Raw genomic sequence first — 23533 nt, 5'->3', positions numbered from 1 at the left:
GATGCGTGCCTCCTCTCTCTCTGTCTCTCTCTCTCTCTCTCCCCCCCCCCCCCCCCCTCCCCCTCTTCCCTCTTTTCTGTCTTTCACAAGTAATTCCCCTTGTTTTTTTTCCTACCCCCATCCCTGAGAAGTGTGACAGGCATGGAATGACCACCGTGGTTTGTGACTGTGTGCCACCAGAGGCTGTGGCACGACCATTGCCCTGTACTGAGACAGTTACCAAGATGGCAAGATACAGAGTATGTTGAAGCTGGATTTATTGTAGTAGGAATGAGGTAGGATTTAAATCTGAGCTTGTCTTCGAAATGTATCTGGGTCAGCATTAACTCATTGAAAAATTCTAATGATTTATTACAGCTTTATTAACATCAGTAAATGCAGTTTGATTTAGTATACAAAGTGTCAAATGTCAACATTGTTTAGTTTGAGTCCTTTGAGAGATGCACATTTGCTTGATAAAGTGTGTCTTAGTACTCCTTCGATTCAAATTAATACATTGTGATATCGAATTTCATGTGATTTTTATTTATTTTAATTGAGGATTTACATGTGTGTATTACTAAATTTCCAAACATGTCTCCTTTAAGACATAATTGAGGGATTTGAGTGATATGATCCATTATTGATTGGAACATCAAATTTGAGTTATTATTTTCCTCACCTTAAAAAAATTGGAGAATTTGGATCAATACAAATCTTTGGTGATTTTAATGCATAGCATACTATGTTAATATATTTAACTAAAATGATAAGATAATCATTACCATGTCAAAAACATTTTCTAACAAGTTAATTAAAAGAAATGTAATCAAAATGACTATAGTATACTCAAAGTCTTGAACAAGATGTAAATGTCAATTGCTTTAGTTGATAATATCTTGGGTCATCATCACCTTTTAGATTGAATTTTATCTACATTATTGCCTCTAGTATCTCTTTAAACAAACAACACTTTAATAAGTTGCTAATATCAAATACTTGAGATGATAATACCTCTCATTGAATCTCATTTATATTATTGTTTCTTGTAAGCCTTTAAATAAAACAGTTTTATTTAAAACTCACATTTGTAGAGACCAATTTCCAATAATGAGAACAAGTAATGGTTTATTTTATGTTATTTGTCAAATACTCTTCCACATATTCCTAGGCTTAATGTATAGGGTCATAGACTAATTAGTACTCCCTCCGTTTTTAAATATTTGCTCCATTTCTCCATGCGCAGAGTTTTAGGAGAAATTGGAGAAAGTAATAAAATATAGTGGTAGTGGAGTTGGTGGGAGAATAAAAAATTGTAAAAACCCAAAAGTAGTGTAGAGAATTGAAGGAGAGAGAATATGAAATTAATATTGTTGGATCCATTGGTGAGAGAAATTAATTAAGTATTGTAAAAGCTTTTCAAATAAGAAAATCGAGCAAGTATTTAAAAACGGCCGAAAAAGAAAAGTGGAGCAAGTATTTAAAAACGGAGGGAGTAGTTTTTTGCTAAAAAGTTGTAATTTAGTTATTTACGTTTGTAACATTGGATCTAGTAAGATTCTTGTGTTGTAACAAAAAAAAAAAAAAAAAAAAAGACTCTTGTGAGTAGTTTAACAATGGTAATGCATAATCTGTCCATACTGTATCTCAATTTATTAAGCATATGTTAGGAAAAAAATTTCGAGATAAATAGTAAGAGATTACAAACTAAGACGCCTTTACTCATCCCATTTTATTGATTTTTTTTTTTTTGATTGAAGGAAATTGTATTGATGGCTAATGTTTAATGACTATGCTTTTTTTTTTTTTTTTTTTTTTTTTTTTTTTTTTTTAAGTTTTATTTTAAGTATAACAAGAGCAACTCCAATGGCAAGTTTATTTGACAATTAGTTTACCATGCCACATAAGCTTTAAAGCTAATTATCATTTTAGCTACTTTTTACTCCAATGGCTAGCTATTAGGTTAATAGTAGTTGTTAGATAGAAAATACATGAAAAGAGCTTAATTGGTGCAATAAGCATTTTATTTTGATAAGTTTAATTCCCGAGCAAATTAGCTTTGCTAGCCAAGCTAATTGAGTTCTCTAGCTCCAATGGTCAAGCTAGTAGTTAGGGAATCATTGAAATTGCAATCAAGTCCCTAGCTACAACCATTGGAATTGCTCTGTTTTTTTTTTTTTTTTTCTATCTTCAACCGGTACCCATATTTTATTATCTCACTTTTTTTTTTTTTTTTTTTTTTTTTTTTTTTTTTTAAAAAAAAAAATTTCTTGGAATCAAGAGAAAAGCTAACCACTTAAGGGCGTGTTCGACGCTAGCTTTTGAGTAGCTTTTAGGTAGCTTTTAGTGGTTTGACCAAGTCTAATCACTATTTGACAAAAAATGTGAATGTTTGACAAAGTAGTGGTTAGGGTAGCTTTTAGTGGTGGGAGTAGCTTTTATGAAAAGTTAGAAAGATTAGCTTTTAAAATTAGAGGTAGCTTTTGAGGTATACATTGAAAATTTAATCTATAGTTTTAAAAATAAAATGTTGAATTTTATATGTAACAGCTAGTCAACCGCTACTTTACCGAACCCTCATATCTGAGTTATTTATGTTCACAGCTAACAGCTTGTTGACAGCTAACAACTATATACACAGCTCACAGTTATCTCCACAGCTACAGCCTACAGCTACCTTCACAGCACAACTATATTTTGCCGAACATACCCTAAGTCTCTCACTCTCATTCTTATGATTTTTATTTTATTCTCTACTTTTGTAGGTTTGTTAATGATAAATTGATAATAGGTAGAAAAATATAAACAAATTACAAAAAAAAATCCAATTATGTGAAATACTATAAACGAATCAAAATATAACTACCCGAATAATTCCCACATATATAATTTTTTTTTTATTGTTTTTAAAGATTTAAGAAGAAAATAGGAGTAAAATACTTCAATTTTATAACCAAAGGAAAAAAAAAAAAGAAAAAGGAAAAAAACAGAAAAAGGAGCTGTTATTGAACGCAACAGCGGCAAGGCTTCGTTGGATCAAATCGAAGCTGCGATACCATTTTCTCTCTCCTCTCTTCTTCCCCACTTTCATTCCGCAATTCCTTTTTTTTTTTTTTTTTTTTGTTTTGGATTTTCCTCATAATTTCCCCCTTTTCCATTTCAATTTCATAAATAAATTCATCCCTTAATATTTTTTTTAGGCTGAGGAAAATAAAATTTTGATTTTAAGAAAAATTTGGGAGGGAGAAAATTAAGGGAATTAAAATACGGAGTATACAGAATTTAATTTCTTCCCTTTTTTTTTTTAAAAAAATTTAATTACTCCGTATTAATTTATTTAATAAGTAATTCCCTTTTGTTTTCAATGGGGGTTACCTTCCAATTTTCTCTTCATTTCCAGAACCAAGCACAAAAACCCAATTAGGGTTTGTTCGTCGATTGATTATTTTTCCTTTATTTTTTTAAAATTTTTGAAAAATTTCCTGGAATATTGATTCAATTTTACATGGAACCTCGAGTTGGTAACAAGTTTCGGCTTGGTCGGAAGATCGGCAGTGGTTCCTTTGGAGAGATCTACCTTGGTTTGTTCTTCATTATAATTATTCTCTTACCTTTTTTTTTTTTTTTTTTTTTTTAACTTATCAGCTTTTTAATTTTTATTTTGTGTGATTTTTTTTTGATTTTTTGTTTTTCAAATTCTTTTTGGGTAGGTACCAATGTACAAACCAATGAGGAGGTGGCAATCAAGCTTGTGAGTATTGCTTCACTAATATTAATGTGATTTCATGTATTTAATTTTGTTCTTAGCTTTTGTAATGGAACTTCATTTATTAATATGAAGTATATACTAATTTGATTGATTTTTGGTCTTTGTTGAATTGGTAAAGCAATTAGCTTTGTAATGTTAATGTTACTAGATACTGTGATATCATATTGTTTATTTTTGATGTGGAATATGTGTTATATAGTGGATATTTTCGGTTCATGATGTATCGAATGCTGATTTTGTTTTTGATTATACTTAGATGCCGTCTAGCTGTGTTGTATTTGTTATCAATTGTCAATATCAAGGATTGCTTTTCCTGTTTGAGTTGTGAAGTAAAGTTGTGTGTCTTATTGGGGTTGCATTGTCTATGGGAGGTGGGGGGGGGGGTGTTAATGGCTGGTTGTCTTATTGCCTATTTTCTTGTCGTAATTCCGTATAATATTGTTAAGATTTGGTTTTGCAGCTTCCATGTAATTGTGTTTGTTGATATTTAGATCTCCTGGCCAATTTTCTGAGATGTTCTACTGTTAATGAGTAATTACAATAAACAATATGTTAATAGGGCTCTTCTGGGTCTTTAAGTTATGTTGCTGACTCCATAATTTTAGTGTTTTTAATCTCTTGCACTTGGTGTCTATATTCTTTGCGATTTAATTGTACTTAAAATGTCTGTTATTAACCAAACCAGAGGAAGTAAAGGCGAAGTACTATATTTTAAAGTTGTTATATATTGAGGGCACCTTAAATGCTCTAGATGGCTTTTCTGTGATATTCAGTGTTTATGTCAGCAAAGCTACAAGGACCTCTGAACTTGTGTGTGTGTGTGTGTGTTTTTTTTTTTTTTATTTAATGGTATGTAGGGACTTTGCATTTTTTCTATCCTTGATGATTTGCGGCCTTAGGCCTATCTACATTCATGTACAGCCATTGAGCCATACTTCCTTTTGTTCTGCATTTCCTCAGTAACCCTACGATTCAATGAGTAGCTTGATACAAAAGAGATGTCACATATCATGCTGTTAGCCTTTTCAGTGCTTGATTTGGCCTTGGTAGTTATAAAGCTTCATTAGAAGGTGATACACTGTTAACAGTTGTTCCAGTCCCATCTTAATTGCTCTTATTTGGCAACTGTTGGAGCTTTAAGGATAAATTCATTTTTGAAAAATTGGAGCTACTGAACATTTCATTCAGTTTAGGCAATTGAATATGGATTATTAACTACTTAAACCCCTACGACAAAGAGTTGGGGTTTTGTTACTAGCTTGCAGATTCGTGAAATTATTTTGCAATCTGGTGTTGTGATTGAATCATATCGTCTCAAAGTTCAAGGTCAATTTTGTTGTTCTATTGTCTTAGACGAGTGAGGAAAATAACATGTTGCAGTTGCTTCAGTCTATTTGTTGGTCCATGTGATGAAATCATGAAACAGGTTAAGTTATTCCATTTCTTGGGTTGCATGTGATTTAGCTGCTATTTGATGATACTGATATGATTGCCTTCTACCTGATAAATGAAACCTCTGCTACTGTGCCTTCCAATTTTTTTCTTTCTGACATTATTTAATGCTTTTCAGGAAAACGTGAAAACAAAGCATCCTCAACTGCTTTATGAGTCCAAATTGTACAAAATTCTGCAAGGAGGAAGTAATGAACTTATCTTCCATTCTCGACACTTAATTGATTCTAAAGCTGAATATAACAATATATTATTTTCCCGCATTTTGATATTAGTCTTACTTTGATATTGTCTGATGTTGGCAGCTGGAATTCCTAACGTAAGATGGTTTGGTGTTGAAGGAGACTATAATGTTTTAGTCATAGATCTACTTGGGCCCAGCTTAGAAGATTTATTCAATTTCTGTAGTAGGAAGTTTTCACTGAAGACTGTTCTTATGCTTGCTGATCAGATGGTATTATATCTTGTTAATTAGTTTTTTTAGGAAACATTTTGTTATTTAGTTGATATTTGTTTATTATTTATTTTGTATGTCAAAAATATTTACTTAGTGGTGATATGACATTCTCAGATCAATCGAGTTGAATTTGTTCATTCTAAATCATTTTTGCATCGAGATATTAAGCCAGACAACTTCCTCATGGGATTAGGACGACGTGCAAATCAGGTGTGATACTGTGTGATTGTTATTTGTAGAGAAGAGTGCGTGTGTGACAGGGAGGTGTGGGGGAATGGACGGGTTAGTTTCTCTTAGGAATATTATTAACTCTATAATTCACTAACCTTATGCAGGTTTACATGATTGATTTTGGTCTAGCAAAGAAGTATAGAGACAGTACAACCCATCAACATATTCCTTACAGGTGAGTGATGAGTTTTGTGTTTACTTTTGCAACTCATTGTTGTTCCTGTGTGTCGGAATTCATTAGCCTACTAAAGTACTAAATATGTTGCTGCTGCTGTTCCATCATTACCTTCATCTACATCTTCATCGTCATTTATTATATCATCATCATTATTCCCAACATCATCTTCATCATCTAGTTATTTATTTATGCTCTCATCATAAACTAATTGTCTACATGTCTGAATGCATCCACTAGTCTATAATAAGAATCGTGTTTGGCTAATGTTTGTGTTAGTGGGAAACATAAGTGGTTGCTGGTCTAACCTAGAGATAATTGTAGTCTGAGACTTGTATGTGGACTTGGTCTTAAATTTGGCTAGATCAAGTTCATTTTCCCGACCTTTTATTTTTCTTTGTTATAACGAAGTACTTAAGATTATATCATATCATATATATGTATATATGAAGCTTGGCAATGAAATCAGCTACCACATGTTATATGTGTGTATGCTTGTGCGTTCTGTTTATGCTACATATGAAAGCAAAGAACCCCTGTTTTCTGACAACTGTTATCTGACCAAAACTATCCCCAACAACTCCAAACTTCTTCTGTTATATCATGTCCTCTAATGGCAAAATATACGTGTAGTACTCTAACATAGTATATGCACTGTGTATGCAAATTGAACCGAATATGACTAGGTAAGCCTTGGTTATAGACTTATAGTAAAATGTGTATTTTCCCTGCAAATGCCTGTTGATTATTGCTTGTCAGGGCAAATTAAAAAAAAAATGTACTACATTGCTTTCTTGATGAACCAACAGCAATAGGAAGTTTTTTTTATAGTTATTTGTCATGCTAATTTGTAGTTTTTGGATGAGTCCTCATCATGCAAGATGTTTTTCTAATTTGCCCGGATGATTAGAGAAGAAGAAAAGAGAACTAAGAAATTACAGAGGGTTTTCAGAAGAAGAATAAAATAATGGAAAAAAGATGTAATGGGAAGATAGAGGAAGGTTGTATTGATATAATCAATTTTTGTGAGGCAAACATTCTCTCCAACAAAGAGAATTATCACAACAATCTGAAATTCATAATGATTCTTTCTCATCTCATCTTCCTGTTTATTACAAAACTGATTATCTAATTTTTCTCACCATAAGGGCATGCTTAGATTGAAGGTAATGCATTAAGGGATCAATAACAAAAGAGAATGAAGGTGAGAAGAGGTGGTTGTGACTTGTGAGGGGATGAAGTAATGGAAGTGTCTTCTGGTGGGAAGAAAAGAGGGGGGGGGGTGTTTATTAGCCTCATATGGATGGTAATACTAATAGCTATCCTAGGGTGATGCCGTGATGGTGGGTAATATTACTCTCATTTTGAGGATAATAAGTCTTATCAACCTATCTTCTTCCTCATACCAGCACTACCTCATTTCCTTTACCCCCATGGCCCACTCCATCCCATTAATCACCACCTCTGCTCTCCATTTCCTTAGGTTTTTTTTTTTTTTTTACTACTTCCCTAATGCATAACCCGTGATCCAAGCTTACCCTAAGAAACACTCTTTTATTCATGCATCACATTCCTCTGACAGAATTGACATTGTGTTCGAGCCATATACCCTCGACTGCACTTGCTGTAGATGATGTGGATAGGTGGCTGCTTACATTTAGTGTTGTAATTTTCCTTAAATTCTTATATTAAGTTTTCGTTGTGTTTTTTTCTTGCTTCCTTTTGATGTTGCAGTTGTTTCTTTGTCCTGCCTCCCTCTCACGTCCCTCTTCCCCCCATCCTCCCCTCACCCCTCTTCTAGAAAAAAGTTGATGCTGAAGTGATTTACCAAACACTCATCTTAAAAAATGATGTGTGATATTTGTCTGTTTGCTGTAGGGAGAACAAGAATTTGACTGGGACTGCTAGATATGCAAGCATGAACACTCACTTAGGAATCGGTATGGTTTGCCAATCTATTGTCTATTGATAATTCCCCACTCTTTCTCCCACTTCCATAGTCTCATCTATAATGGCTGTTAAAGTAAATTGCATTTAAGTGGCTATTTTTAATGCTACAAGCAATTTTGATGTTCAGAACAAAGCCGGAGGGATGACTTAGAATCACTGGGTTATGTTCTTATGTATTTTTTAAGAGGAAGGTGAGCACTGGTTGTCTTGTTCAAATTTTACACTTTTGCCCTTTCTTTTTATTTTGTTGGTATTGAGTCTATATTTCTTGTAGTCTCCCCTGGCAGGGGCTGAAAGCGGGGACCAAGAAACAGAAGTATGAAAAAATTAGTGAGAAAAAGGTCTCGACATCTATTGAGGTAATTTTGTCTCTTCTAGAAGCCTTTTCTATGGTTTGAAGTAATATATTGGTCTGCTAATTACCAATGTCTATCAGGCTCTATGTCGAGGTTATCCAACAGAATTTGCATCCTACTTCCATTATTGCCGTTCACTGCGGTTTGATGATAAGCCAGATTATGCCTATCTGAAAAGGATCTTTCGTGACCTCTTTATTCGTGAAGGTATATAATATTTGTCTATTTATTCTTATTATTATATATTTGTTGATGGGTATTTCGCTTCCCTTTAGGTTGCCTTGATTTTGATTGTGGTATTACTTTGGTTCAGGATTTCAGTTTGATTATGTCTTTGATTGGACTATTCTGAAGTATCAGCAATCTCAGATTGTTGCTCCCCCTCCACGCGCCCTTGTGAGTGAAATTGGTCTTAGACTATTTTAAAATTTTAACACTATGGCATTAGTGTTGATGATTTATGTATCTGTTTAATGACTGTATCAGGGTGCTGCTGGACCAAGCTCTGGGTTGCTTCATGGCGCTAGTGACAGACAACCTGGTACCTTTCTACAATATTACCTTCTTTATTAAATGCTTCAATTCACCCACTATTCCATGCGTCCTCCAAAAACTTTTATACAACTATACATTTGTGTTTTTGCTGAGTGTTTTTTTTTTATTTATTTTAATTTTTTTTAAATATGAAATTTTACCATTTTTATATTACCACTGTGTTTTATAACTTTTTTTTTTTTCCTGGATATAAAAGTGCTCAATTGGAGGAAGAGAGGAATAGAGTACAAGAAAGTCACCAACAAAAGAAATATCTATAGATCTAGCTACAATAAAAATCCGAGTAGAATACTTCTGAGGATCCAATCCTGATAAATGGGTTGCATCCCAGTTCTGTTGCTTCCTATTGTCCTTTTGTAAAATTTCTTTCTTGAGTAAACAATTTTAGGCTTCAAATGCTTTCTGTATGATTTACTAATTGACTCCTCTTGTCCTCCAAAACTTGTCTAGGATTGTTACCATATTGTTCTCCATATAGATTTCTATAATTTGCATGGTTGTATCTTTTTCATTCAATTAATTGCACCTACAACTTCTATTGAGCAAAGCTGATGAAAGTATTTTGTTGTAGGTGCTGAGGAAGGTAGACCTTTTAACTGGCTTTCTGCAGACTCGGCACGTAGGAGAATGCCGAGTTTGCCTAAGCAGAAAAGTCCTGTTGGAAATGATCCGGCTGCAGCCAAAGAACCCATGGTATGGTGCTTTTTTTTTTTTTTTTTTAAATATATCTTGCCACTTATACAAGTTGGGAATGGTTCTTACATGTCATGCTTTTAAATTGATTCCTGAACCTTGTAATTAGATTATTAAGTATTTGACTACTGCTAGCTGTGAGCATGAATCAGCTGATAAACGTTGAGAACTTGATTAGTAATACATATCCATGTACTGGGTTAGTGGAAGACTTTTCCTGCTGGATTTTGTTAAACTAGTCATATGCAGTATATCCTAATGTTAAATCTTTAGCGGAAAGACATTAAACTCACTTTGTTCACAAAATATTTTTTTGTTAGGTTTGGGTACACATTTGTGATTGTTTTTAGTAGGGTGATGTAGAATGTCCTAGAGAAAGAGAAGTTAACTTTATTAGTAAGAAAAAATTTGGAAAAGAAAAAATAGAAGACAATTTCAGGGAGGTCGAAGTAAAGGGTCAAGAGACAACCTGGAGTTAGTTATAATGTAGAGGCTAAAGGTTTATCCATCTTCCATGAAAATACAAGAGGCAGAAGTGAGATATTATGGATTAAAAGAATTCACAGCTTGAGCAGTAACAATCCAAAACTCCTGCAACAGTTAACAAGCTCTCTAGAACTTTCCTCATTTCCTCCTTTTCTCTGGTTCATATCTTCGGAGTTGGGTATAGCCAATGAAGAAGTTGCATTTCTCTTTACGAGTTTGCGATCTAACTTCCTCTGCGTAGCACAGTGTTTTTATTTCAAACTTGGGGGCAGGTTCATTAGGTTCCATCAACTGATATTGGGGATTTCTGTGTGGGTTGTGCAAAGTTTGCGATTAGACATGAGAAAAACTGCAAACCAAATGCATGTTATGTGTTACAGTATACAGAATCCAATTTCTTATTTTGTTTTCTTATATAGATGGTAATACCTTCATTTGAAAATGATTGTCATGAAATGCTACTTAAGAGCTGCTATTGTTTAGCAAGCCAATTATAGAAATCAACTAAGTAATTTGGGATCCGGTAGAGATGGGGAAAAAAAGGGAGGTGGCATGGTGCTTAACTTGTTACCAATGACAAATGAAAGTATATATGCTGTCATTATGTCCATGTCATTACTTTGGACATGTAACTGTGTTTCCATGTCTTCTTAAGTCCAGAATTTTCATTTAATGATGTTAGATCCTATTCTAAGTTTGATACTCAACACTCGAGTCCTAAAACATAATGTGGAAATGGAAAGAAAGACATCCAGTGTACTTAAAATAAATTTTCTTAAACTACCTCCCACCTCTCAAAGAATAAAAAGAATTATATAAAACTATTGTGCACCAATTTAAATTATGTCTGGCTCAATGTTCTGCGCATGCACCATTGCACCCTTACTACCAAGGTTTTTTTTTGTTTTTTTTTTGTTTTTTTTTTTTGGGGAAAGAAGTTATTAAAGACAATTTGAACTATGGTTTGGCTCATTGTAAGTGTTGCACTGTTTTCTTCATTGTTGGGGGTCTTATAAATACAGTATAATGCAAAGATACCTTCATGATCTTACTAAGTTCAGTCTTCTGTACTTGGATCCTAGCCATCAAAATTTTTCATTGACCTTATTGCTTTTCTTGGTCTCCTTGGCAGCTTTCTAGCTCTGCTGTGAGAACAAGCACATCAGCAAGGCGTGCTGCAGGGTCAAGTAGTCGGGATGCAGTGTTTGCTGGGAGTGATGCGGATGCCACTCGCCCTAGTTCTGGGGATCCTACTCTTCAGAAAGTTTCAAGTGGGCACCGTATATCTCCATTTGTGTCATCAGAGCATCCTCGTTCATTTTCTGCCAGGGTAGCGTCAAATGAACAAAATCTTGAATCTACCATCAAGAAAATCGAGGGCCTTAATGTTGGCAACGAAGAGAGGCTGCAGTAACAAGTATCTGCACAAAGCTTTTTTAGACGTCACTTTCCCCAATGTAAATCTCAAATATCAGTCTGTTTTATGGACCATAAGTGTTTTTCTTTCTTCCCCCCCCCCCCCCCCCCCCACTTTTAAATTTAGGTTCTGCTGGCTGTTCTTTTTCTTTCCCTCTTATTGTTTTTTAAATTTTTTAGGACAGGCGAAAGCCAGAAAATTGAAGGCATGAAACCAGAAGAGGTAAGTACTGTGGAAGCACCTGTAAAGAAGTTTTAATAGTCCCCTTTAATTGAGGTGGAATGCAGAATATTTACGTCCTGGTCAAATCATTTTCATGCTTGGGATTTTTTTTTTTTGTTTTAATTTTTTTTTTCTCTCCTTTTTGGTTTTGTCATCTTTTCAAAAAAAAATTGGTTTTGTCATCACTTCACAGATTTCGTCCAAGAATATTGTAGTGGCACTCACCTCGTCTTTTCCTATTATTTTCCTCGATTTTTCTTCACCCTCATTTACTTCTCTTCAACCTCCCCAACTTTACCTCTTATTCAATTAATTTAATGTCCAGGTTTTTTTTATTAAAGTAATGAAATTAATACGGAGTATGATGGTTTTGTACGAAGTATGTATTTTTTTTAATTAAATCACTATGTAAGATAACAAATAAATTACTACCAAGCTCCTTTAATTGAATACTTTCGGATTGACATTAGCTATTGCTCTCTGCTATTGTGAAGTGTTTTCCATCTCCTCTCTTACATTTGTTTGGATAGAGAGAATTGGAGGGAATGAAGAGAAGAGAAAAGAAGGAATTCATCCTCTTTTTTATGGATACCTTTTGACAAGAGTGAAGGGGATTGGACGGATTCATTTTCCCTTCTCTTTAGTAAACCAAAATTCTTCCAATGTTGGAAAGTTTTGGAGGGAAAATGTAACATCACCTTCTCCCTCCCCTCTTCCTTTGTTTTTCCCTCCCTTCCCTTTCTCTTTCACTTGGCAATAAAAGCATTTTTTTGTTGGATTCGTTTATCATCTTGCACGTCCTCTGGTTTGATCCTTTGCCCTTTGATTCAAACTTCAATGTGCACATTTACAAGCAAATAATGAAGTTGTCCTTTAAGACTAGAATAATCACATAAGCAAGCACAACTTTTCTGTTTCACGAATATTACAATAATATTGAGATACTTTACAAAAGTTAGAAAGGAATAATTTATACATGTGATATGCTGAGATTTTTTTTAATTTTTTTTAACACCTATACTTCAAGACTACAAGTAATTAAAAGTTTTCATTTAGAACTTGTTCGGCAAAATATAGTTGTAACGATTAGTTTTCATTTAGCTGTTAATAATTTTGTTTTAACAAACAATAAGTTGCTAATTTATTGCGAATATAGATACGTAGTAATTAAAGCATGAATGTTCGGTAAAATAGTAATTGACTGGATGTTTTATATATATATATATATATATATATATATATATATATATATATATATATATATATATATATATATGTATATTCTAAAAATGTAAATTAAATTTTCGACAATTACTTCTAATCTTCAAAAGCTAATATTTTTAACGATAAAAGCTACCTCCGTCACTAAACACTACTCCAAGCATTCATTAGTTGGTCAAACACTAAAAACTATTAAAAAGCTGCCGCTGAATACGTCCTTAATAGCTAAACGACACAAAATAATATAATAACCAATCTATCAAATATAAACAATATTGAATTAATTTTTTTTTCAAAAAATAATAATGTAATAGGGTAAGTTAGGGTTGATCCAACAAATTAAACTTTGCAATTTCCAAACTTATACTACCTCCTTTTTTTTAGTTAACGTTTTGACTTTAGCACTATGCCACTATTCACACACTTCCCTTTGTTAGTATTTTGTGATTTATACGTAATGAAAAATATAGCCATGTGGGGTCCTGTTAGATTTGTCACTGTATATATTTTCAAAATATCAACTTTTTATAATGTTTGCTTATCGGTAATAAAGATATTAACGATTGAATTTGTGCATTGGCAAACGTGACTAAAGAAACGTGTCAGCTAAAAAGAAACGGAGAAAGTATAAAATACTTAGGGTAATGCTGTATGTAGCCCTAAGAGCTATATATAAGCATTAAATATACTCTTGGAACTTGTATAAAATTAGGAATTCATGACAGAAACACGCGTAAATCAGTGTAATTAGTGTTTATATATTCATGATTTCTTAATTTTTTACGATTTTCAAATGTAAATTTAATGCTTATATGCAACCCTTTTCATTTTTATTGACTTTTTGGAATGTAGGAAGGTAATTTGTGTATGACTATTATTTAATAAAGTGATGCACTTATTTAAAAAATTGAGGGAGAACGAAGAAAAAGAGTGGTATAACTATAAATCTATAATAATGGGGAAAGGGGAGTGGTGTAAATTTTATTGAATTTGGGAAACCTATTAGCTCTCAACTAATTTTCAATTATTTATTTTGTTCAATGAATTTAGCTTATGTGAGCTTATATGAACTCATTAACCCCTATTTAAACTAATTCAAAATTCAAGTATATTTTTCTAGAAATAATTTAAGATGAACTAAATATGACCTAAGTTTGTTTGATATAATTGGGTTTAATTACTTGTATATAAATGTTAATTATACTATAAAGCTAAGTGATTAGTAATTATTTTCAATTCTAAAGGTGAAGACACTTTAATCTAAACATTTATTTGTACTACTTTCAATAACTGTTATTTACAATTTTGGGATACTATTTACGAGATATAAATTTTTTTAAAGTTGCACGTGATAATTAACGGAGGTAGTAGAAGGTTTAACCCTAAAAATACGGGTGAAGAAAAACATTTGCTTGTGATCTCATCAATACCGTATTTCCTGTTGTAAGAAATGTTGTTCACGATGAGACTGTTATAGCATCTGATTAGAAAAATAACCTTGAAACCAAAGTAAGAATTGATGCCAAGATATTAAAATAAAGTTACCAAAGTTTGGACTTATAATATTCCAAGTGTAAGGAGTAATATTTAAACACTTTATCTGTCTATAAATGTGTGGATTTTGCCAAAACATTATATAATTCATACCACATACATACCTAAACAAAAGCATTCTATTGTATTAACTAAGAGATTTCTAATCGTTTAGTCGATTATTTAATCTGTTTTCTTTTCGATCATCAGTTCATATTTTTTATTCCCTTGTTATATCATGAATCCAAATTAAATTTCTTCTTCTCAAATTTCCATTTAGAAGGGGAAATGGATTGGTTGTGCTTGGCAAAAGAAGATGGGAATGCAGCTAATGAGATTTGCAAACCCATGGACAAGATAAATGAATGCTATTCTTACATTAAAAACTACAAAGAAAACCTAAACCTTGTCCAAGACAAGTACATTACACTAAAGAGAGAAAGAGATGCCATTGATAGCAGAGTTGAGCGCGAAGTGGATAACTTGCGAGTTCCTACGGAAGGAGCTAAAAGATGGCTCGAAGACGTAAGGAAACTCATGGAAGAAGTTGATGGGGGATTGTTGAAGAAGCCCAAGGATGATGAGGAGAGAAAAGGCAGAGACGTGATCACCTGCTTACGTCGTTCTCGTTGCAATTTGTGTCGACGCTATGACATGAGCAAAAAGGCTAAATCTAAGGCTGATGAATTTGATGCTATAATCAACAAAAAACCGAACGATGTCACGGAACCTGTGAGTAGATTGGACTTGAAATCAATCCCTAATGAATTTCTCAAGGGCTTGCGTTCGAGAGTAGAGCTTATGAAGGAAATACTCAAAAGGTTACGCGATGATAAAGTTGATGCAGTTGGCATATTTGGCATGGGAGCCATAGGTAAATTCAATACTTTTATATATGGTACTTTTTAATGATTTTCTAGCATCACGTATGCATGTTTCAAATGTTTTATTGGTTTAATTAATTTGACTGTTATTAACCTCTTAACTATACCAACAACCAAATTATACTAAAAGCTTAGAAAATACTCCCTCTGTCTCATAATATATTTTCTGTTTTCCTATTTTATTGGTACCCGCAACCAAAAATAGAGTTGAATTCGTAAGTCTAAGGACGTTGGTTCTTTCCCAAGATCAGCCCTTTGTCTTTGTGTTTTCACATCAAGAATTATACCCAAAAAAAAAAAAAAAAAAAAATTGCCTTTAGCCTTATAAAATATTTTCTTAACTCTCTAAACTTGACAAAAAAATTTTCTAATCAATATGGCATGTGTAGCATGTTGTGTTGTTTGAGAAACTATGTTTCAACAAACTTAGTTGGGCTAAGATCATGTTAATATCTAGCCGTGTATTAATTTTTCACCAGCCAATAATTACACCAAATTGCATGTTTACTATTAATCTAGTACGTAGTACTATGTTAGGACTTGCGACTAATGCTAAGATATAAATATGTATATGTGACATAGGTAAAACAACGTTGGTAACAGAAATTTCCAACCATGAAGAAATAAAAACTATGTTTAACAAAGAAATAATAATGGTTGAGATTTCTGAAGCCCCCAACATAGAACGTATTCAAGATCAAATCGCAGAGAAAATTGGTCTGAAATGACATTTTCATAATTTTGATGTTTTCAAACTTTTTTCCAATTTTTTTTAACTTTTAAGTCAATTTCATTTACTTTAAGATTGATTTCATTTACTTTTACTTAATTTTCATTTACTTTTGAGAAATTTTCATCTACTTTTACTTAATTTTCATTTACGTAGTAGTTAGTACATATGTTAAGACTTAGGACTAATGTTGAGATGCATATGTATACGTGACATAGGTAAAACAACTTTGGTAACAGAAATTCTCAACCACAAAGAAATAAAAACTATGTTTGTAGAAAGAATAATGGTTGAGATTTCTGAAGCCCCCAACATGGAACGTATTCAAGATCAAATCGCGGAGAAAATTGGTCTGAGATTGGATGGTATGCACAGTGTAGAGCAGAGGAGAACAACACTGTATAACCGTTTGGTGAGAGTGAGTAAGATACTCATTATCTTGGATAATGTATGGGCTAAACTTGATTTGAATAAAGTGGGGATTCCGAAACCAAACGAGTTTTGCAAGATTTTGGTGACAAGCAGGGAGAAGAATGTGTGTGAAGCTATGGATATATCAAAGAATGATACATTCGAAGTAAAGCCATTGGACTATGGTGAATCAAAGCAACTTTTCAGAGCAAGAATTGGAGGGAAAATCAACGACGATGGCTGGAAAGACCCACAGCGCGAGGACATGGAGAAAAGAATGCTGAATAGGTGTGGAGGACTTCCTCTTGCAATTGTGGCATTAGCGGATGTGCTAAAGAACGAAGAGTCGTTAGAAGCATGGAAACACTTTGCATCTGATTTGGAAAAACCTATGTCAAATAGTTTAGCCAAAAGTAGGGGTGTACATCGTCAAGCCTACACAATTTTGGAAACAAGTTACAAGCTTATGGAAGATGAAAAGAAAAAGAGGTTCTTCTTGCTTGCTTGTTTGTTTCCATTTGGTGCATGGATACGGATTGAAGATATGATGAGGTATGGCATCGGATTGGAATTGTTTGAGAATGTTGACAATCTTATCGAAGCCATGGAGCAAGCCAACAGATGGGCGGAGGAGCTCAAATCATCATCTTTGTTGTTAGAAGAAGAAGATGAAGATTATAAACAAACTCATGTGAAGATTCATGATGTGGTTCGGGCATCTACAATATCTCTTGCAGAACAAGGTATGTATAAGCTTAAGTATGTTGCATATTTTTTGAATGAGCTTTGATCCTTCGTTTATTGTTTTTTTGAGTTATAAACCACGTACTATTGAAATGTTTTCATTGGAAAATCAAAAGTGCACTAAAAATTGTATTTATGATTATAAAATTAGTGCATACTAGTTTATGTGATAATATCATTTTAAAAATAATATTACTAAATAAACCCCGTGCGATGCACAATTTGTTTACATTTCAACTAAAATATTTGACTAATACAAATTTTTTGTATGTGGCTGGCCACATGGTGCGACAGGGGTTACTTGTATGGTGTTTACTTGTATTATGGGGTTACTTGTAGGGTGTTACTAGTTTTGGTCAGGGTATTACTTGTGGTTGTTACTTGTATTCTGGGGTTACTCTTAAGGTGTTACTGATTTTGATCAGGGGTTATTTGTAGGGTATTACTTATTTGGTACATGGGGGTTTGGTCTGGGGTAACTTGTAGGGGTTAGTCAGAATACAGGTAACCCCAAAATACAAGTAACCCTCGACAAAACCAGTAACACCCTGTTTTTCAAAAAAAAAAAAAAAACAGTAACACCCTACAAGTAACCCTTACCGCACCATGTGGTATGTCACACTGAAAAATCTCTATTATTTCACAAAGTTTCATTTGTGGCTAGTCACATCGTGTATCAGGATTACTGGGTTAGAATTTACTTGATTGGTCAAGGGGTACTCAATCAATTAGGGGTTACATGGACGGTTAGGGGTTACTTGGTCAGTGTTTGGTTGTGTCTCAGCCGACCACATGATATGCTCAGCCACACAAAAAATGTGCTAATTTTTATTTTATAATTAATACGGAGTTTAAATTTAGGATTTTTCTGTAAATAACCACCCCAAAATGTAACTTGTATTGAACTAACCACCCATTTTTTTCGAAATTAAAAAATACCGCCCATTAATGTCAAAACTAGTAGATTTCACCACCCTTCTCCAATTCCGGCCATAATTCCAACTTAGTCTGGCCTGTTTTCCGACCACAATAAAATATAAAATAAAAATTAATCATAAAAAAATCCAAGCCCACTGCTGCCATCTCCGACAACCCGTCCCCTTCCCCGTTTTCGTTTCCGGCACCCCTTCCATTTACCATCTCCATTCCAGCAATCTCATCCACTCCTTAATCCCACCACCACTATCACAACCACCGTCACATCGTCACCACTGTCAACCTATATTTCCAAAGAAATCAGCAACTCTCTAAATCTTCTCTTCTTCCTCTTTATCTCTCTTCTTCAATCAATTACAAAATCACTTGAAAATTTTAGAAGTTTTGTACATGCTTCAAAACCATTGTTGGTTGAATTAATTCAACAATCTTATCAAACCAACAAATCATAACCCTAAAAAATAGAAAATTAATTTAAAAAAAAAGTAAAATAAAATTGAAGAGTGCAACCTTGTGAGCAGAGTTAGGCAAGGTAGCAGCAACGTGGGGGTTTCGAGAAGAAACAACGATGTGGGTAGGGGTATTGTGGGGAAGCGGCAAAGTGGGTGGGGTTTCGTGAGGAAGCGGCGACATGGGTAGGGGTTTGGGGTTGGGACTAGGTGGGGTTTTTCAAGCAAGGATTGGGGCTTGGTGAGGTTCGCCGGCGGGAGTAATGGTGTTGTGGTGATGGTAGTCCGGCAAGTGGTTGATTTTGGTGGGGTGACCAGAGATGGGGAACTTTAAGGGGATTTTTTTAATTTTATTTTTGAGCAATTAAGTGATGACACATGTACCCTAAGTCGGAATATTGGGCGGAATTAGAGAAGGGTGGTGAAATCTACTTGTTTTGACATTAATGGTTGGTAATTTTTAATTTTTTTTTAAAATGGGTGGTTAGTTCAATAGAGGGTACATCTTGGGGTGGTTATTTACAAAAAAATCCTTATGTATTGCAATTATTCTGGATTGGATGGACTCAACTCTAACAAGCTTCAAAGTTTCGTTAGCTTTTTTCATTTAAGTACTGCAATAACTAATAATCCAAATTTATTTAAACGGAATACTTGATAACGCAGGAGGGGACATGGTTATGGTGGAAGCCTTTCCTCGATGGCTATCCTTGGAGACTTCTCAAAATTACTATGCCATATCTCTCATGTCGGATGCCTATAATCATTCTCGATTGGATGGACTCAACTCTAACAAGCTTCAAATTCTGATATTAGATGGGAGCCAACCTCGAGATCAATTTTCAGATGGTTTCTTTGAAGGGATGACAAATCTTAAGGTTTTAATGTTGGCAAGAATGAAGTTTATGGCAGGGTTGCCGAATTCCATAAGAAAATTGAAGAGGAGTCTCAGAACGTTGCTGTTGGAAGAATGTGAGTTGGGAGATATTACAGTAATTGGTGAGTTGACCAACCTTGTTGTTCTTAGTCTTCGTGGATCATCTGTGGAGGAAATACCAGAGGTAATAGGGAATCTTTGCAATCTTCGTTTGTTGGATTTGACGATTGAGCGCTCTATGACGGTATATAGAAGAATAACAGCTAATGTCCTTTCTAAGCTCTCTTTGTTGGAAGGACTGTATGCTTTTAAATCTGGCAAACCATTGAGGTATAATAATGGCAATCCTGAGGAATATGCAAATTATGCCCGCATTGCTGAGTTGAATGATTTGAGTTACCTCAAATTTCTTGAATTAGCAGTGAAATTCAATGATTGGCCAATTGGTGATGATCAACTCCAATTTCTTAATAATCTGGATCGCTTTCTTATATCTTTTGGAGTTTTGGGGGGATTTCCATCAATAGGATACTACTCTCGTGCTTTACAATTCAATGTTGATAAGGATTCTTGGTCATCAATAATAAAAAATAATGGTGTAAGGGTATTACTCGAGAAGACTCAATATTTGAAGGTATTTATGATGAGGGAGCTCCAACTTATTAATGATGACATCCGACAACAAGAAGACGGCGAAACCAAATTGCAATTGGGAATTACTAATATTCACTTTCCACATTTGCAACACCTGGAAGTAACACATTGCAAAAAGATGCAGTCTCTTTCTTCTACACCTTTCCAGGCACCCAACTTGACTTCTTTACATGTGCAATTTTGCAAAAGTATGAAATACATATTTATGGAGCATGATGATGCTCATCATCATCATCAAATGAATGGAGATCCACATATTATTCTTACATTTCCTTGTTTGAAGCTTATGGAGCTGAAATCGCTCGCAGAATTGAAAAGCGTAACAGGTTTAATCAAACATTCCACCACCAGTAATGATGATCAACAACCTGGACATCATATTCTTTTCAATCATAAGGTACATACCAAATATGCCTTTTTATTATGTTTTTATGTGTACTTTGTCTATTTTACTACTTTAAATTTGTGGTATAATTTAACATATGATACTCCTTTTACTAAATTAACCATTCTAATTCTCCAACATATATATATCATTCTTTTAATTAATGTGGAGTACATGTTATATCAACTACTTGCAGACAATATTCCCATCGCTGGAAGACTTGAGTTTGATTTGGTGTCATAAAATAGTACAATTGTGGGAAGTGAATTGTAAGGAGATGACTTACTATTCCAGCTTTAACAATTTACACAGCTTAGATATTTATGGATGTCAGAAACTTGAAAGTTTGGGATCCCTCTCGATAGCAACTGCACTTGTACAACTGAAAACATTATCCATACGGGAGTGTCCACTCCACTACTAAAGGAAGTCATAAGTTCCAAGGAAGAGGAGGCAAGTAAGGCTTCTAAAGTTATCAGTGAAGAAGTTTTTCCGTCCCTTGAAAGAGTTGAGCTAGAAGACTGCCCCAAATTGCAATGTTCATATCAATATCAAGAGAAGATCTTAAGGATCAAGTTCTAAAGTTGCCAAATTTGCAATACTTGAAAATTAACAAATGTCCAAAATGGGTCGTTTTCGTTTTGGACCTCTTTTAAAGGCACCCAAATTAAAACAAATTACATTAAATGATGACAATTATTCAGTGGATGAGACCACAGATATTAATTCTTTTCTCCAAAACAACAATTAATCCAAGGTATTGCTCTCCACAATTCAAGCTTTAATACAGTATGATTTATTTGTGTGTATTTATTCAACTTGTCATATTTTTAACTATTACGTTTAACCTGCAGTGAGAGGATCATCGAAGATTAGAGCAAAGGAGAGCGAGTTGTATAAGCAAAAGAAGTCCAAGAAATTAATCGTTTAAATATGGTGACCAAGTAAAAAAAAAAAAAAAATCTCTTTTTCTTTTCTAATAGCTAGTTTACTGAATTTACAATAATCTCCTTATGAAAATGGGTGTAATGAGAAAGTAATTATAGATGGGACTTATGGGAGTACATATTGAAATCCTATGTAAAATACATTGTGTAAATATTGGTTTTAAATTTATAAAAAATGATGTATATGTAATGTATGTATTCTGTATTGTATTAACTGGACGGATCCAAGGGGGCTTACTTGGGCCATGGCTCGCCGCTCCAAGAGTGAAAAAGGTTGTAGTTATTTGTGGCCTTAAACATGCATCAATAAGACAATGGTTTCAGTTTGAGAAACTGTTAGTTCCTTGAAGGATATAGGATTTGAGCAAACCAAGCAAACAAATTAAAGGTCTAATTCTTGATTTGCATTGTTGCAATTTATGTACTACCTTCGTTTCATACATCACAAATTTGAGATATTATTTGTGAAATATAAAATATTCCAAAGTTAAACGAGCTATGTCAACTCTGAAAACTACTTTTTGGGTATTGAGGTTGGCTATCTTGATTTGTATTGGGAATAGCTTCATGATTAACCATTTAACCCCTCATCTAGTCCATTTTTCATGGACCAATATTTTAACACCCCTTATTGGCCTAATCCAGTGCATAAGCATAACGTTTATGGAACAATTTTACGAACGATAGTACATTTTCCATTAATAAAAAACCGTGACAAAATACTATTAAGCAATTTGTGTTCAATTTAAGTTACTGGCCCAACTACAAGTGAAAAGATTATTAAGTCTGTTATATCAATGCTTCCAATGGAACACGTAAATAATATCAATATTTATAGGGAAAATACAAGATAATCTGTCAGATTGTTAGATTATGTAAATAATCTCGTATATAATTAGTTTGTAATTTACTAATATAGCCTTAACTCTAACCTAGTATCGCTTGTATTATATATTGACTTTTGATCAATGAGAATGGCACGGCAAATATTCTCACATCTCTCATATTCTCTCATGGTATCACGAGTTTAGGTTACGATACGATCTAATTCGCTTCCGCTCTTCTCTTCTCCTCTCATCTTCTTCCTTATCAATGGCCGAATCCTCCAAGATTCACCCTGCTACTGTCGTTTCCAATATCAAGGCCTGTATACCCATAGTTCTTGATTACGATGGCAAGCAGTACAAAACCTGGTCTACTGTGTTTCAATTGCATTGCCACGCAAATTTGGTCCTCGACCATATCAAACCTCCAGCAAAATCAGTTACTCCGGCCACCGCTAAGGAATCCGAACCAGTTGACAAGAACCTTTGGCAACGACTTGACGATATTGTGCATGGATGGATTTATAGCACAATTTCCCCTGATCTTCTCAATTCCATCATTGATTCGGATGATAAAGCCCTTGATGCGTGGAATCGATTGGAAAACTTTTTCAAAAATTAATGAAACGAATTTTTGTTAATTTGATGGCATTTTTGTAAACATATTGAAAAAGCAGGGTCATTTATTCAGTACTTTTGGTGAGCTGTCCAATTACTGTTTGCTTTTTTGCTTTTACTGTTTGGTGAGGAAATTACACATGTACCTCTCAACTAGTATATAAAAAGACGCATATATATACCCTTCCACTGCTACTTGAAAAGACAACTATACCCCCAGATAATATGGGGAATTGACTGGGTATTCCTCATATTTATACATGGATTTTCTTCTAATCATCATATGAGGGAAGATGGTATAATTCCATCGCTAAATAAACTCTTCATTCGAGTGGTCGTTGATATATTGAGGTTCATCAATCAAAACACCTAGCAAAGAAGCATTATTATCCCCAAAATATCTTCATACAAACTTAAAAAAAAAAAAATCAATCAAACTAAATAATTTGTGTATAAGAAAAAAAGAACAAAACACATCAACATTTCAACCATCTTCATAATAATCATCATACAAATTAAATAACACAACTTAATTTCATCATTAACACAATACTAAGACAAAAACAACAAAATAAAAC

The 23533-nt window shown here is 33.8% G+C and overlaps 2 protein-coding genes across 3 annotated transcripts; both read left to right on the top strand.

Annotated features, from left to right (window-relative positions):
• Positions 1-2958: 2958 nt before the first annotated feature.
• Positions 2959-11831, top strand: LOC145624414 (casein kinase 1-like protein 2). 2 transcript variants are annotated; one of them, XM_081677443.1, is made up of 15 exons: positions 2959-3560; positions 3690-3730; positions 5319-5388; positions 5506-5654; positions 5772-5867; positions 5993-6063; positions 7942-8003; positions 8141-8204; positions 8288-8372; positions 8450-8576; positions 8683-8765; positions 8856-8910; positions 9496-9617; positions 11236-11560; positions 11700-11831. In XM_081677443.1, exons 1-14 carry the CDS (start codon positions 3485-3487, stop codon positions 11515-11517), a joined length of 1383 nt encoding a protein of 460 aa, XP_081533569.1. In that variant the 5' UTR covers positions 2959-3484; the 3' UTR covers positions 11518-11560; positions 11700-11831. The 2 variants fall into 2 exon arrangements, with proteins under 2 accessions (XP_081533569.1, XP_081533568.1); XM_081677442.1 differs by having other exon boundaries at positions 2960-3560; positions 11236-11831.
• Positions 11832-14627: 2796 nt separating this feature from the next.
• Positions 14628-21784, top strand: LOC145618936 (putative disease resistance protein At1g63350). The gene is made up of 5 exons (XM_081673548.1): positions 14628-15370; positions 16329-17264; positions 19317-20578; positions 20763-21323; positions 21421-21784. The coding sequence occupies exons 1-4, from the start codon at positions 14785-14787 to the stop codon at positions 20988-20990; spliced, it is 3012 nt and encodes a 1003-aa protein (XP_081529674.1). The 5' UTR covers positions 14628-14784; the 3' UTR covers positions 20991-21323; positions 21421-21784.
• The last annotated feature ends 1749 nt before the right edge of the window (positions 21785-23533 follow it).

The sequence above is a fragment of the Chenopodium album genome, chromosome 3 (genome assembly GCF_948465745.1).
Source record: "Chenopodium album chromosome 3, dcCheAlbu1.1, whole genome shotgun sequence".
Taxonomy (NCBI): Eukaryota; Viridiplantae; Streptophyta; class Magnoliopsida; order Caryophyllales; family Amaranthaceae; genus Chenopodium; species Chenopodium album.
This window is presented reverse-complemented; position numbering and strand designations above follow the sequence as displayed.